At 39.1% G+C, this 13,088-nt stretch overlaps 1 protein-coding gene across 1 annotated transcript in view; it reads right to left on the bottom strand.

The window, feature by feature from the left end:
* Positions 1-209: 209 nt before the first annotated feature.
* LOC139998493 (E3 ubiquitin-protein ligase MIB1-like) overlaps positions 210-13,088 on the bottom strand; it is a 442,477-nt gene continuing 429,598 nt past the window's right edge. The window contains exon 10 of the mRNA XM_072023073.1: positions 210-228. Coding sequence (XP_071879174.1) covers positions 225-228 — 4 coding nt within the window. The 3' untranslated portion in view covers positions 210-224. The remainder of the gene's footprint in view (positions 229-13,088) is intronic.

The following is a 13,088-nucleotide window of genomic DNA, read 5'->3' as shown; positions in this document are numbered from 1 at the left end:
CCGTCGAGGACGAGAACAGCTTCGTCGGTTATTTTCACCGGCGCGCATCACCTGTTATCTCATCGTGCACGTTGCTCTATCTGTGTAGGAAGAACGTGTCCCGTCATCGGGACACGATCAAATTGTCCGAGAAGGTCCTCGTTTCGGCGGCGAAATCTAGTTACTCACCGCGAGAATGACGTCAACGTGAGCCTTCACTCGGGGAAGACGGTCATGTGCGGTACTTACCTAGAAAAGGAAAGAAAAATGAAAGGTTAGAACGCGTACAGTTAAGGCGAGAGACAAGGACCAGGCCAGAAACAAATCGACCAGGTTCAGGGCAAACGCAATCGCTGAAGGTGGAACAATGGTATTCGTTTAATAAAGAGCGGCGAGGCAATTTAATGACGCATTCGGTGCACACGCAATCGCGATATTGAAATATTTTGCCGTGTACTGCAGCAGTGTGTCGATCGCACTTCTGACACGTGCATTTCAATATCACTACAACAGCTACATTCTTTGACTCCAATGATGAATTCATCATGGAAATATTCCGTTTTGCTCGCCACGATCTTTTGCATCGCCGTTTTATTGATACCATCAAACACGTGGCATCGACATTCGTATAGTTGTGATTCGAACTGGGATTTTGTGCTTATTTGTTTCATATTCCCTGCAACTTGCGATCTCTGCATGCTCGAATCCTTTGAACGCAGAGTTTGATCTTTCTCGTGCGGAATTTTATAAGATTTCTATGCCATTTCTAATGTAATATTTGAATGAAAATTGTTATCGTCCATGTGTATATAGGGTGTTCTACCTAAAATTTTTTATGACAGAGAAACATGTCAGAGGAAAGGATTATTTTATTCGAAGGAACAAATATTACGATGTTCGAACAATTCTTCTCAATGTAATTTTGGTCCAGATTTCAAGCTCATCGGAGTCCCTTTCAATGGAAATAAATATTTTTATCGTCGTGAAATAACAGCTGAGGTCAAGACGAATAGAACGACCCATAATACGAGGATACTATAATAATATGAATAAATAAAAATGCACGAAGAAAATGAGTGATTAAAACGTTAGCAAGAATCACGATTGAAATTCCCGCAACACGCTAAAATAGACGAATGACTTCTGGAAAAAGAGATGTCATTCTGTTTCCTTTCCCCTTGCTCGGTAGGTAAAGCAAATTTTTGTAGCATGTTCTGTGCGAATTAGTTAATGGTATCAGATCCTTGTGACAGACCATTGCGTGCTACGTACGACTGAGAACGTGCACACAATCGCTGCTAGAATTGTTAAAAAGATGGAAAGGTTATTCATGTGAGAGTTTTATTCCGTAAAGAAAATATAATATCAGATTTAATGTTCAATTAGGACTTAGTTTAAAGTTAGATACATATCTTGAAACGCATTACCGTTGTAATTGTAAGATAACTCAAACGAAATTATAATCGCGATGATTAGGTACTTGCTTTGACAACAGATACAAATACTAAAGTGTATCGTTGGTACTTACACCGATACAGAATAATGGTACATTCTCGAGATAATAATAGAAAATACAAGGGATTTTAATGAAAGCCTCGATAATTAAACGTTCAATAATCGTTAGAAGAATATCAACCATTTAGCTCCGCGTGAAATCAAACGAACGTTCTGTCTGTCTGCTTTATTCTTAGCCCGATCAACCCTCTGCTATTTTAGTAACGAACTTGCCCAATCCCGCGTATAACCAATGCACGGTTCTCTCATAGGCGCGTTTCTTTCTCAAATCGGTGGCTTTAAAGCCGCTAGAAAAATAGCTGAGGACTACAAAAGGGTCGGTGACATAGGCAGAAAATCGATCACGAGGAAAACGAAGCGTTGGCCCTGCATCTCGCTGGAAAATTCGAAGGAATGTGTCACCGTCGCAGAAAGGGCGGAAAAAAAGCCTTCTTCCCGCCTCCCTTCGTTCTGCGTCTACCCGGCGTTTTTTTAAAGGGCGGCAAATTCCCGGCGGGAGAGAAGGAGTCGCGAAAAAATGGGGTGGAGCCGTATTTCGAGATCGTACATCGCCGGTACAGGGGCGCAAAGTGTTGAAGGGGGTTGACAGAAATGGCTGCGGAAGGGGATAGCTGAAGGTGCGTCACTCACAGCTGACACCCTCCGCGTTCACCCTCGAGCCGGCTTCCACGCGGAACCCTCGCTTAGATTAATGTTTCTCTTTACTTAAGGGCCTTCCAGGACCCCCCTTTTTTTGCATCGCGACTGCATCCAGAAACAGAATCGGAGAAAGAAGGTAAAACCGCGATGACTTGACGCAATTTACATCGGTCTTCCCTTCGTTACCGAGGCAAGGCAACTGCAGAGTCGAGACGTCCACGGTGTAACGCGGTATCCGTGTAACGACTGTTTTTAGAGGGGCACTGGCCGGCAAAGAACAGCTGCCTTTTTGCGCCACCACGGTATTCCCGGCTTCCTGGGATTATTTTATGGATGCACTCGTGTTGCGTCTCCCGAGAAGGAAAATTAATGCTGCTTTAATTCCTCGCGCAGCCAAGTATCGCCATATTTCTTTGGGCAGAGACACGTTCCCTGGTATTTTTGGAGACTAATGGGGACGGGCGGTGGAATTCGCTGCGGCAAACTACGGTACGGAGAATAAGAACATATTCTCCGTGTTTTAAAAATTAGATAGAAAGTGCGATACGATATATTATGACCAATGTGTTTAGAAGACGCAATGAGAGATCTAAGTCATGTAGATTGGAACTCGAGATGCGAAATATACATCTGTCCTCGTAATACATGTTCGATGAATATGGAATGAAAAGGATGAATTGAAACAGCGTGAAAATTGCTTTTCAATGTCGTTCTGAAGTTTGTACGGCTGTAGTGTTCGTGCAGGAAAAAATATTAAAAGAAACTATCAATAAGAAAGTCGAATAATCGAATAATCGTAAACAGCGTGGAGAAATGAAACTTTTATATTTCGATGAAACTAATGAAGACTTTTTGCTAAAATGTATTTATTCTCGTAATAAAAGGAATTTGCCTACGTCATCGAACAATAGAAACTACAATTTGCAAGACCGTGATTGTCGTTTTTATTCGCGGTCTAATAATAACAGTCTAATAAAAGATCGTAAAACCTCTGAGCGAAAATGTAATTCGCATCGCTTTGTTTCCAGCGAGATTTTCTTTCTGCCAGAAAAATCGACGACTCTGCGGCCTGTTCTCTGCATCTCCTTAATTCGTCCCTGACCTTGCTGACCACACAGGCACAGCCGAGTAAGTACTCAAGTGACCCGGTACGGCCGTGTGTTTATCGATCGCTTGCAAAGTATTTGAGCGAGTCTGTGCACGCGCGTGTCGCTGCAAGCCTCGAAAATACGCATTTCCTGCTAACTGAAGAGAGTAGGCGTGAAAAAATCAGCGTAATTTCAAACGATTGATCGAAAGGAGAAACGATTGCCTCCTCGGCATATCGATGAGACCGTGTCGATGAGAATTCCTCGCGATCACGTTAACGCCGCTCACGATTACAAAGAAAGGGAAAAAAATAAACGTTTGCAGCCACGAGACGCGCAAATCGTTCGTATGTAACTCGAGTTATACGTATATAATTATACATGCGCTGTTTGTCGATAAGGAAATTCGCGAATTCCATGCACGACTCCGGGATTAGGATCCGTAAACTTGCGAGCGGATTTTGATGAAGTTTAAAACATCGAGCAGTGAGGTGGAAAGATAACGAAGGTAACGGGATGTCTTAATGCACGATTTTCTCTGCTTTGAGGAGAGACGAAAAGAGATTGGAAGAATCGAATAGAATTTTTATGCTCATAATTTTGTCACTTTTTAATTTGTACAGGATTTAATTTGTAATTTTGTCACTTTTTTATTTAAAGCGCGAAGGTACACTTTTTTCATAAAATTTCCTGTTTGGAAATTGAAATAATAATAATCATTACTTACGAATTATTCGTATACGTATGTAACATACATACAAGACACATATTTATTAACAAGAATGGAGCTACATTTTTCAAACAAAATTACATAAAATGTATTTAATATTGTTTTATGAAATTTGCCGTGTATGCTGTGTTGTATGCAATGAACTAATGGATACAAAAACTAGAAATTCCTGAATATAGTACGAAAGATATAGACAGGCTAATTAAGAAATATGCTACGACCATCGTATCTGAGATAAGGTTGCTAATTATACTTCGAGGAAGAGTACTCAACTATTTTAAGTTTATATTAGTAGTATTATATAGTATATTAGTATATTATAGTAGTATTATATATCAGCAATCAAATTAATAGCTCTTACAGGTAAAACTACACGTGTTCCTATATTTAACATAAAATTGCCTCTGTTATATGAGCTGTTTTGTATAAAATAAATTTCTAAAGTGCTTATGTGTCGTTTAAACACAGACACATAAATATTATAATTATAATTAGAAAACAAAAGAGCACAACTAAATACGAGACACTATCGTAAGTGAACCTGTGTACACGCGAATAATCTATCGTGGCCATTCACTCCATTAACAGGAAATCCGCAGGTACCATATTATACCGTAATGATAGAATCGCCAATTTCATGGTCAATTTATCGTCGTTTTTGATATCGCTGTGATAACGTCGAGCGTTGCTTTGAAATAAACGATGCTACGTAAACAGCTGCATCGCTATCTATGAATACCAATAGGCTGACACTCACATTACGTGAGCGGTCAGAGGTTACGCGAGTGTAATAATAGAAATCTTGACATAGATAGTAGAGCTCATGCCCTGATGACTTCCTACGATAGAAATTTTTAGTTACCAGCAACATTAATGTTGCAGCTTACCTGTGGCAGCGACGTGAACGCGTAAATATTATACAGCGTACGTTTCAGATCCCATACATATAAAATTCTGAATGAAATCTGAAATACTGAAAATTAAATAATTCACTGCCAAAGTAAATTCTCTTAAAGAAAGACGGACGAGCTTATTACTCGACATAACGTTTGCTGCTTTATAAAACATTGCATCGAACACGTATAAGTCGGATATTTATTTTGCTAAGACGAATTATAACAAACACGCTCTACAGCCAAATGAAAAGTACAGTTAACTCCACACAGTTCAATAAAACATAGTATAACGTAATTTTAAAAATAATTTTGCCGTGTCTAATAACATTCTAGAAATTATTGAAAAACGATCCAAGCAATTCACAATATAAACCAAGTAAAAAGAAATACATATATTCTATATCCACCTACAGATACCACCAAAAATCCAGATATCAACCCAAAAAACAATTGCAGTCTTCCAATTCCAAAACCCGTAATCCCTTTCTGTCATGTATATCTACGAAAGACATCATATCATCCCTATCACTACATTCCCGACTACATTCCTGTAACGTTCAGGACGTGTACGTCCTAGTAAAATCAGGCCAGTCTCTCTACGACGAAAAAGCAACATTAACCACGGCATCGACGACGAAACGTAGCGAGGCAAAAAAAAAAAAAAAAAAAAAAAATCGCCGTTCAATCTCCTTCGAAAGATTCAACATCGTCGAGGGTGTGGGGAAGGGGCTAGGTAGCCGGAACTCTCTCGGTTGTTCCCGTGAAAATCGAACGTTTAAACAATGATACGCCATTAACACGCCACGTGCGTGATAAACAACGGCGAAAAAGCATTGCTGGCCGGTCGTGGAGTAGCAGGAGCCCGATTAAAGCCGCCTCGAATCGAATTCGAGCGTATCACGATCGCGTAGCAAGGGGAATAGGTATGGGGGTTTCGATCCTGATACGGACAAAGCGGCATCAATCCGATCAATCTATCCCAGCATCCCTGGAAACGCAGTCGGTTAAATCCCAGCCTGATCGTCTTACACAGTTCACAGGACATCGTTCGCATCGTGATATGTACACCCGACAAAGTGAGTGCGCACTCACGTAGCTATTGGGCGGCCAGCTTCTATACGGTGGCGCACTACGAGAAATTCCATGATGTTCGCAAATATTGACTCGCGCGCTGGATATCCGGCTGCGCTCGAGCTAAGTTCGTGCCAGCCAGATTATGTATTTTGCCCCTGTGTCAATACCTTATTACGAATTGCGTAATGATACGTATACATGTGTCCGTGGTTTATGTATGTGCGTCCGTGCCAGGTGTTAGACCCTATACACCGGGTGTCGCCCGCGGTCACCACGCCCCTCGCTATTGTTTCGCTAATATTATGAGTCAATGCATTGGAAGAATGGTCGTGAAATTCGAAAGAATTTTAAGGGTATACGCGATTCGATTTTTAGAGGCTTCGTTTTAACCCGTTCAAGATTTCGACTGGAGTAAGAGAACAAAAAATTGAAATTATTTACAGTGGCTACGAAAAGATATTGGTATGTACTCTCGCTTCTTAACGAAGCGCCTTTTTTTATCAGGTTCTACATGTTTTATTATTAGAGTATCTAATTTTACGACTTTTAAATTGTACGAATGTACCACTAAACAATGCGATCTAGTAAATTGGTACGTAAATGGTATAATAAATATCATAGTGCACCGATACTTTTACTTCTTGATTGAACAATCAGCGTAATAAATATATACGAGTCGCGATATTGAGTTAATAATTTGATAGTATCAAGAGTAATATCGGAACCAGAAAAATGAATGAAACAGAGATTAACTAAAAGGAATAATCTTAAAATTTCTAAAACTCCAAGAATTCGTCATTTTTATTTTAATTAAAATGCTAGCCGACTGCCTGTTTCCCTTCAACACGGTGCAACGACAAATCGTCTCGTCCATTAGATATTAATCCGTCAAATGAATTCAATTAGATCGACTTCTGGCGTATCGACGATTTAATGACTATTCCATGTTTAATGCCTCGTCTGTTTCCTAGTATTTTCAGATGTACGATGTCGCGTCGATTTGAAAAGCTGCGGGAAATCTCCTAACAGCGTGGTCAAGTGCTTGAAGGCTAACAGAGCCACAAAATATTATTCAAAAGGACCAAGCACGTTCATAAATAACGCTAACGTTAATCCGACAGGTCTGATGACTATAGTGCGGTTGCATGGCGGCCATGGTTGCTGCTGCATCCTGGCTGCGATGCGATTCCACGGCCGCTGAGCACGAGCCAGGTGCGGATTTCCCGAACAAATATGGATTGGCCGAAACTAGGCTGGTTTAGGGCTGTCGCAACGTTCGGGCTTTTGTCATCGGCCATGTTCGTTTCACGTTCGATTGCTAGAGATTACGCGGTGAATCTTTCGTGAGGTTATGATGCTTGCGGGAACCATTGTCAATCGTGTTTCCGATATGTCTCGTTTGCCGATTTACATTTCTATCTTTTTACTACACACGTATAAACCAATTCTGCTGAAAGATTCTGACGAAGCTCGTGTGTTTCGAACTTACCGCCATCGATTTATCAAGTTAATTTATAGTAAACCTTTATAGTAATCGACGCTCTCTAATTTTTGTCGATGTGTGTTTTCTTAAACTGCCAAAGCGGTTATCTTCGCATTAACAAATTTTAATACCATTTTAATTTTTCTTTTAACTTTTGTTTCATTCGTTTGAAAAATAATTATATATTGATATTTATTATAGATATTTATTAAGATGTGGGAAAGTAGTTATTTTATCCAAGATTCTAACATCGATATTGCAATAAATATTCCTTTAATTTCAAATACAAATAAATGGAAGTTGATTTGGACGAACGATACGACAGAAGCTTAAAACTAAATTAAGAAATAAATCACTGATACCCCCTGTTCTTTTGTGAAGCTGGTATAGGCGTGGCTTAATTATTTTATTGTTCTGAGGGATCCTTTTTCTCAAGTTGATGAGATTATTGTTAAAATCTTAAATATTATGTATTAATCCTCCATAGTGGAACGTTTAAAAAAAGATAACGACTCTTAAGTGTCTTGATAATTTCTTAATGATTCTTCACGTTTGCTTCGATTTTCGTACATGTTCCAATACTTCTAAACGAGGGTGTAGTATATATCGATCTAGCGACGAGAAAGTCATTTTTCCTGTTTCACGTGGCTGGCCTACTTTTAGATTTTCGTGCGTCGAGAAGCTTGTTTGGCAGAGACAGCCGTAAAGATACGACGACGATGCGTTTGATGTTTTTTTCAAGAAGTTTCGTGTCGCCTGCTCAATTGCCGAGCTATTGAGAATGTTTTGAAGCATATAAAAGATTCGAAAATGCTTATGCCAAATTCCAAGGTAATGTAGCGTTTACTAAAGTGTAGTTCGCGCAACGATATAGCGGAGTCGTAAATTAACATTCTTATGCGCCATTTACACGTACGTAGAGAACAATAATTTTCGACCAAATGCTAAAATGTAATGTTCAAGCAAACATGCAAATGAATGCAATCCATGCTTCGCGATAATTACGCGTAGCTGTACTGTTGCGGATTAAATAATCCGATTTGGCATAAATTAAATAAGCTTTGTGTACAGAAACAAAATTGACAGAATTTAGGAAAGTTGTGCATATTCTGTTAAATTATCGAGCAACGATACCATAATCGCTACCATGCTAGATTGAAGTAAAATATCCATTACAAATCACCTTTCTTCCATCTTTTTAATAACATGTTTAATAATATAATATTTTTATCAATAAATATTTCTATTGTAAACGATAAATAACAGTCTGAAGTGAGTTTCGTTAACTAAACACGTTAATTTCTTTTCAGTCGACATATAAAACTCTATCTATTGACATGGTAATTCGATTTTTTAATGTTCAACATTTATAACACACGCAACGTTATATATTCATAAAGGGCGTATATAGCTGTTCAAATACCTTCGTGAGCCAATGTGAAAGGGCAGGCACGGATGAGATCGGTTCCTGGAATCGACGATATGACTCGGACTGTATAAATTTCGAATCGCCAATTTATCGGCGCTATACGTTCTGCCGGTCGCGTGCTTAAATCAGCGGGGCTCGAAAGGAAATTCTTCGGGGCGGTACGGCCGTATATCGACGTTATAAATCCGATTGGAACGGTCGAGCGGGGCCGAAAGATAGGCTGCATAAAGCGGCATAAACGTACGATTATGATATAAACAGCGACAGATCTGGCGAGTTACGTAACGACGTGGTAGAGAGAGAGAGAGAGAGAGAGATCGTAGCAACCGTGCTCTGGCCATTGAATCACCTGCATGCATGCATGCTATCTCGAACGCGAATCACCGTCGGATCGATTAGAAAAGAATTGACCTAGAAACGCGTGACCGAAATAAAACAGACGCGACCTTAAAATAAATCCTCCAAGTGTATGTATCGCGAGTTTCTCTTTGTCATTCTCTTTTTTTCTTCCTTCTCCCCTTTTGTTTTTCTCTTTCTTTCTTTCACTTCGTTTTAGAGTTGTTCGAGAGAAAAACGCGTGCTCCGTTTGCATGTTTGTTTTCGTTGATGGAAAGCGAGCCCGCGTTAATCGGACCAACGACAAGTCTCGTTAAAAAGTATCGAGAGCGTGGTAAAAGGTAGGCGTGAATTCGATGAGCATTGTTTGTTGGAAATATCTGGGAACGAGTTATTTTGGGGATTTTCGTGGAAAAACAGTAACGATATATAGCAATTTTTATTTGACGGATCAGTTTGATAGCGACTCTTTAACTCTTGTGAACAGTTCACGCCAATTTAATCCACATCGAAAACCAAAGGTTTAGCAACTTTTTATCAAAATATGCAACGCGTGTGAAACTCATCGATTATTGTTATCGTGTATTGTGTACAAATTATTTACTATATGTGAATTTATACAATAAATCTATACAAGCGTGTGCAATAGATATTCTGCAAGTAAGTATGCAAGTAGGCAGTAATCGAATAATTAACTTTCAAGTATAAGAGATGCATGAAAAGAGTGCTTGAAGTTAACACGAAAGAAGAATCGCATAATTTAAAATTTTCGTCGGCGGACAATCATCCTGAATTACAAAAACCTGCGAAGAATTTCAAGACTGTTTTAAATTCCCATCTTCGTCCGAGATTTTCGACCGATAGTCTTCTAATGAGTGAAACTATGAAGTAGTTAGCTACTTCATATAACCCATACACCGTATTACTAGTTTCGACATAAAATGTATTCAAATTGCTTATTTACATCAAAATAGCTCCTCGAAGGTAGTGTTTATGGTACGAGGGTAAAGCCAAGCGTCCGAAAAATCCTATAACAAATTTCGCAGAAAACAAATGTACATAGCAGTAAAAGAAGGGAAGCTTCGACATCGTACAAACGGTATCCAAAGACAAAGAGAACGCAACGCGTGGGGAAGAAAGCAATTTCGTGTAACAATATGAGAGAACGGAGACGCAACGGTAGTGGCGTGGCTAGTGTAGAACAATTTCTCGTCGACCAATAGCCTGCTGGTGCACAGCACGGACCTCTCGAAGCCACGTAACATTTACACGAGCCATTTTATTCCCAAGTACGCCCACAAAAGTTATCTTTCACCACACGCGTTATTCACGTGTCCGAGCTGCGCTCGCGCGCCAACACGAGCACGTGTGCACGTGCACCACGCAATAAGCGCAATAATTCCAGCGCGTCGCACGACAGTAATAGCGACCAACAAACTACGAAATCCCTGTACGCGACAACTATCGTAAACACACGCGTACACGTGCATACACAGGAATACGTGCACATACAGTCAGAGACAAAAATAAGCGGACGGATAATGGAAATAAGTATAAATGAAGATCTCCATTAAACGGGGCTAGCTCGCGCACAAATTTAAATGTTCACTAGGATTATTTACTAAATAATCTATGTATCATAAGGATAGAAAATAAACAAAATTTCACACGTTCATTGCGAAGCCGACACATGTATCGAGCGGAAGGGAGCGTTTCAGTGACGGTATACGTATCAGTATTCTTCTGTTTTTTTCTTTTTTCTTTTTTAATATTTCTCAACAATTCAGTGTGTATTCCATTTTTCAAAGAAAATCAAGAAAAACAAATTTTTGTCGTCACGGAGAGTAACAATCGTGGAGATCCTTCTGCATTATTTTGTATTCATATATAATACTATTTCGATTAAGTTTCATTGATATCTACTTCCACTATCTGTCCACTTATTTTTGTTCCGAACTGTACATAGACAAACACAAACGCAGGCCGGCTGGTAGGCCAGTGTGCACTTTATAACCGGTGAACGACCGGGCTAGCTCGCAAACCACCATTTTTGCCGGAATCCGGCGTACTTTCCAGCATGATGGCCACGCGTATTCCAGCCTGACCACGTACGAACTGGGCTACATTTATTATACAGGTGGGACGAGCAGAAACGCGTATAAATATCGGGGCTGTGGGCGAACGTTACGTTGAGGGTAGACGAGGCAGACAAGGGTGAAGAGCATTTTGACCTCCGAAGATAGCATCGACGCAACAGCCGGCGATGCAAATATCAAACCACTGTGTAATGTAACACCGATGGTGTGCCACCTTATACTGGGTGGTTCGATTTAATTGAGAGGGTTTAATGGAGAATTTGATGGATACTTTGTATAGAGGTCGTGCAACTTAATACGCAACTAAGTTTGGATCTTTTATGTGACTATGTAGTTGATCGTTGTTAGTCAATGATGGATACGACGCATACCTAGTAATAATCACGAGTTTATGGTTAAAAAAAAAGAAAAAAAAAAAGAAAAGGAATGATAGAAATATTAGACGAAAAATATTATATTCGTATGTTGCATTTTTCTTCGTACAGAAGTATTATCAATTTTTAACCATTATCTACTTTTTGTTTGTTCTTAAATAAATTACCAGATGAATTTTTGAAAAACATCAATCATTTTTCGATAGTTTAATAAAATTGTATTAATTATCGTTGGTATTCGTCACAGAGTACATAGAGTTTATAGTATTTCAAGCATGATAGGTGATTCGTAAGCAATGTTCAGTGAAAGGATTTCGTTTATCATTAATCGTATAAACAATAAGCTTAATAAATTATGCAAATTTATCGCATCAAAAAACTTGCAAACTTCTGTTATGTACATGAATCTCCTGGTTAATTTAACAGTTAGAAATCTGCGATATTTGATTACAAATCTCGACGCGAAATCTTCAAATCTAAAATCTTGTTCACGAAATCCAGATTTTTTATTATCATACATGTATCAACAAAATCATAGGAATTAATCGAACTATCAAAATCGTGTTAAACAGACCATCGCATATGTTAGCGCGACCAATATGTTCTCTGTGATCACGAATAACCTTTCTGGGTCCGTGTATGGGCCGAGAAAGTTGTGTGTGGGTGCGTGACACTGGCTTATCGGCAGAGAACGATATTTCGGCCGTAGCTGGCAGAATGGAAGCGTGCACGCGCGTTCCCCCAGCGACAGTTTCGGTGAAACGCGACTGTCGAGGTTTCATCGCGCCATTTACAATGTAATAATTGGACAGCGGGAACGATAACGGGATAGTCTAGCGACGTGTGGCTCGTTTGACCCAACGGGCCTTTCAGTCTTCTTCCACCTCCATTGTGCACGACGTTACACGGTCTTTTTAGCGCGTGAAAATTCAGAAATCGTTGGAATTCCGTATTGTACAATAGCAGGAACGCGAGACGTAGGAAATTTTGTATTAAAAATCCAATTTAGCGCTAAATTTTTAACGTTGGGTGCCATTTCGAAGAGATATATTCGCTTAGGAATCTAAAATATAATTTTATAATTCAAAATTAGAACACTAGGTTGGAACGTGTTCCAATTTGATCAAAAAGAAATATATCCTACAAAGAAAATTCATGTTATAATACGAAGGCTGAGGTTTCATACTTTTGTCTTTTTTTTTAAATAGCTAATTTGGAAAACGTAAGAATGCGTTTTTTTTTTTAATTTGATATTAATAGCTTAAACCTAATTCAATATTTGTAAAGCTATTTTTCTCGACATGAATATTAAAAAAAAAAGTTGAATGTTGTCAAACAACAGATATTCTGAGTTTACACGAGAGAATAAACGTGACATTTTACAATGCAAAGTGATTCACAAGAAATCTTTCATGTTTTTGTATCAAATACGTATTTCTTTTACGTTTA

The sequence above is a fragment of the Bombus fervidus genome, chromosome 3, assembly GCF_041682495.2.
Source record: "Bombus fervidus isolate BK054 chromosome 3, iyBomFerv1, whole genome shotgun sequence".
Classification (NCBI taxonomy): domain Eukaryota; kingdom Metazoa; phylum Arthropoda; class Insecta; order Hymenoptera; family Apidae; genus Bombus; species Bombus fervidus.
Note: the sequence above shows the minus strand (reverse complement) of the source record. Positions and strands in the feature narration are given on the sequence as shown.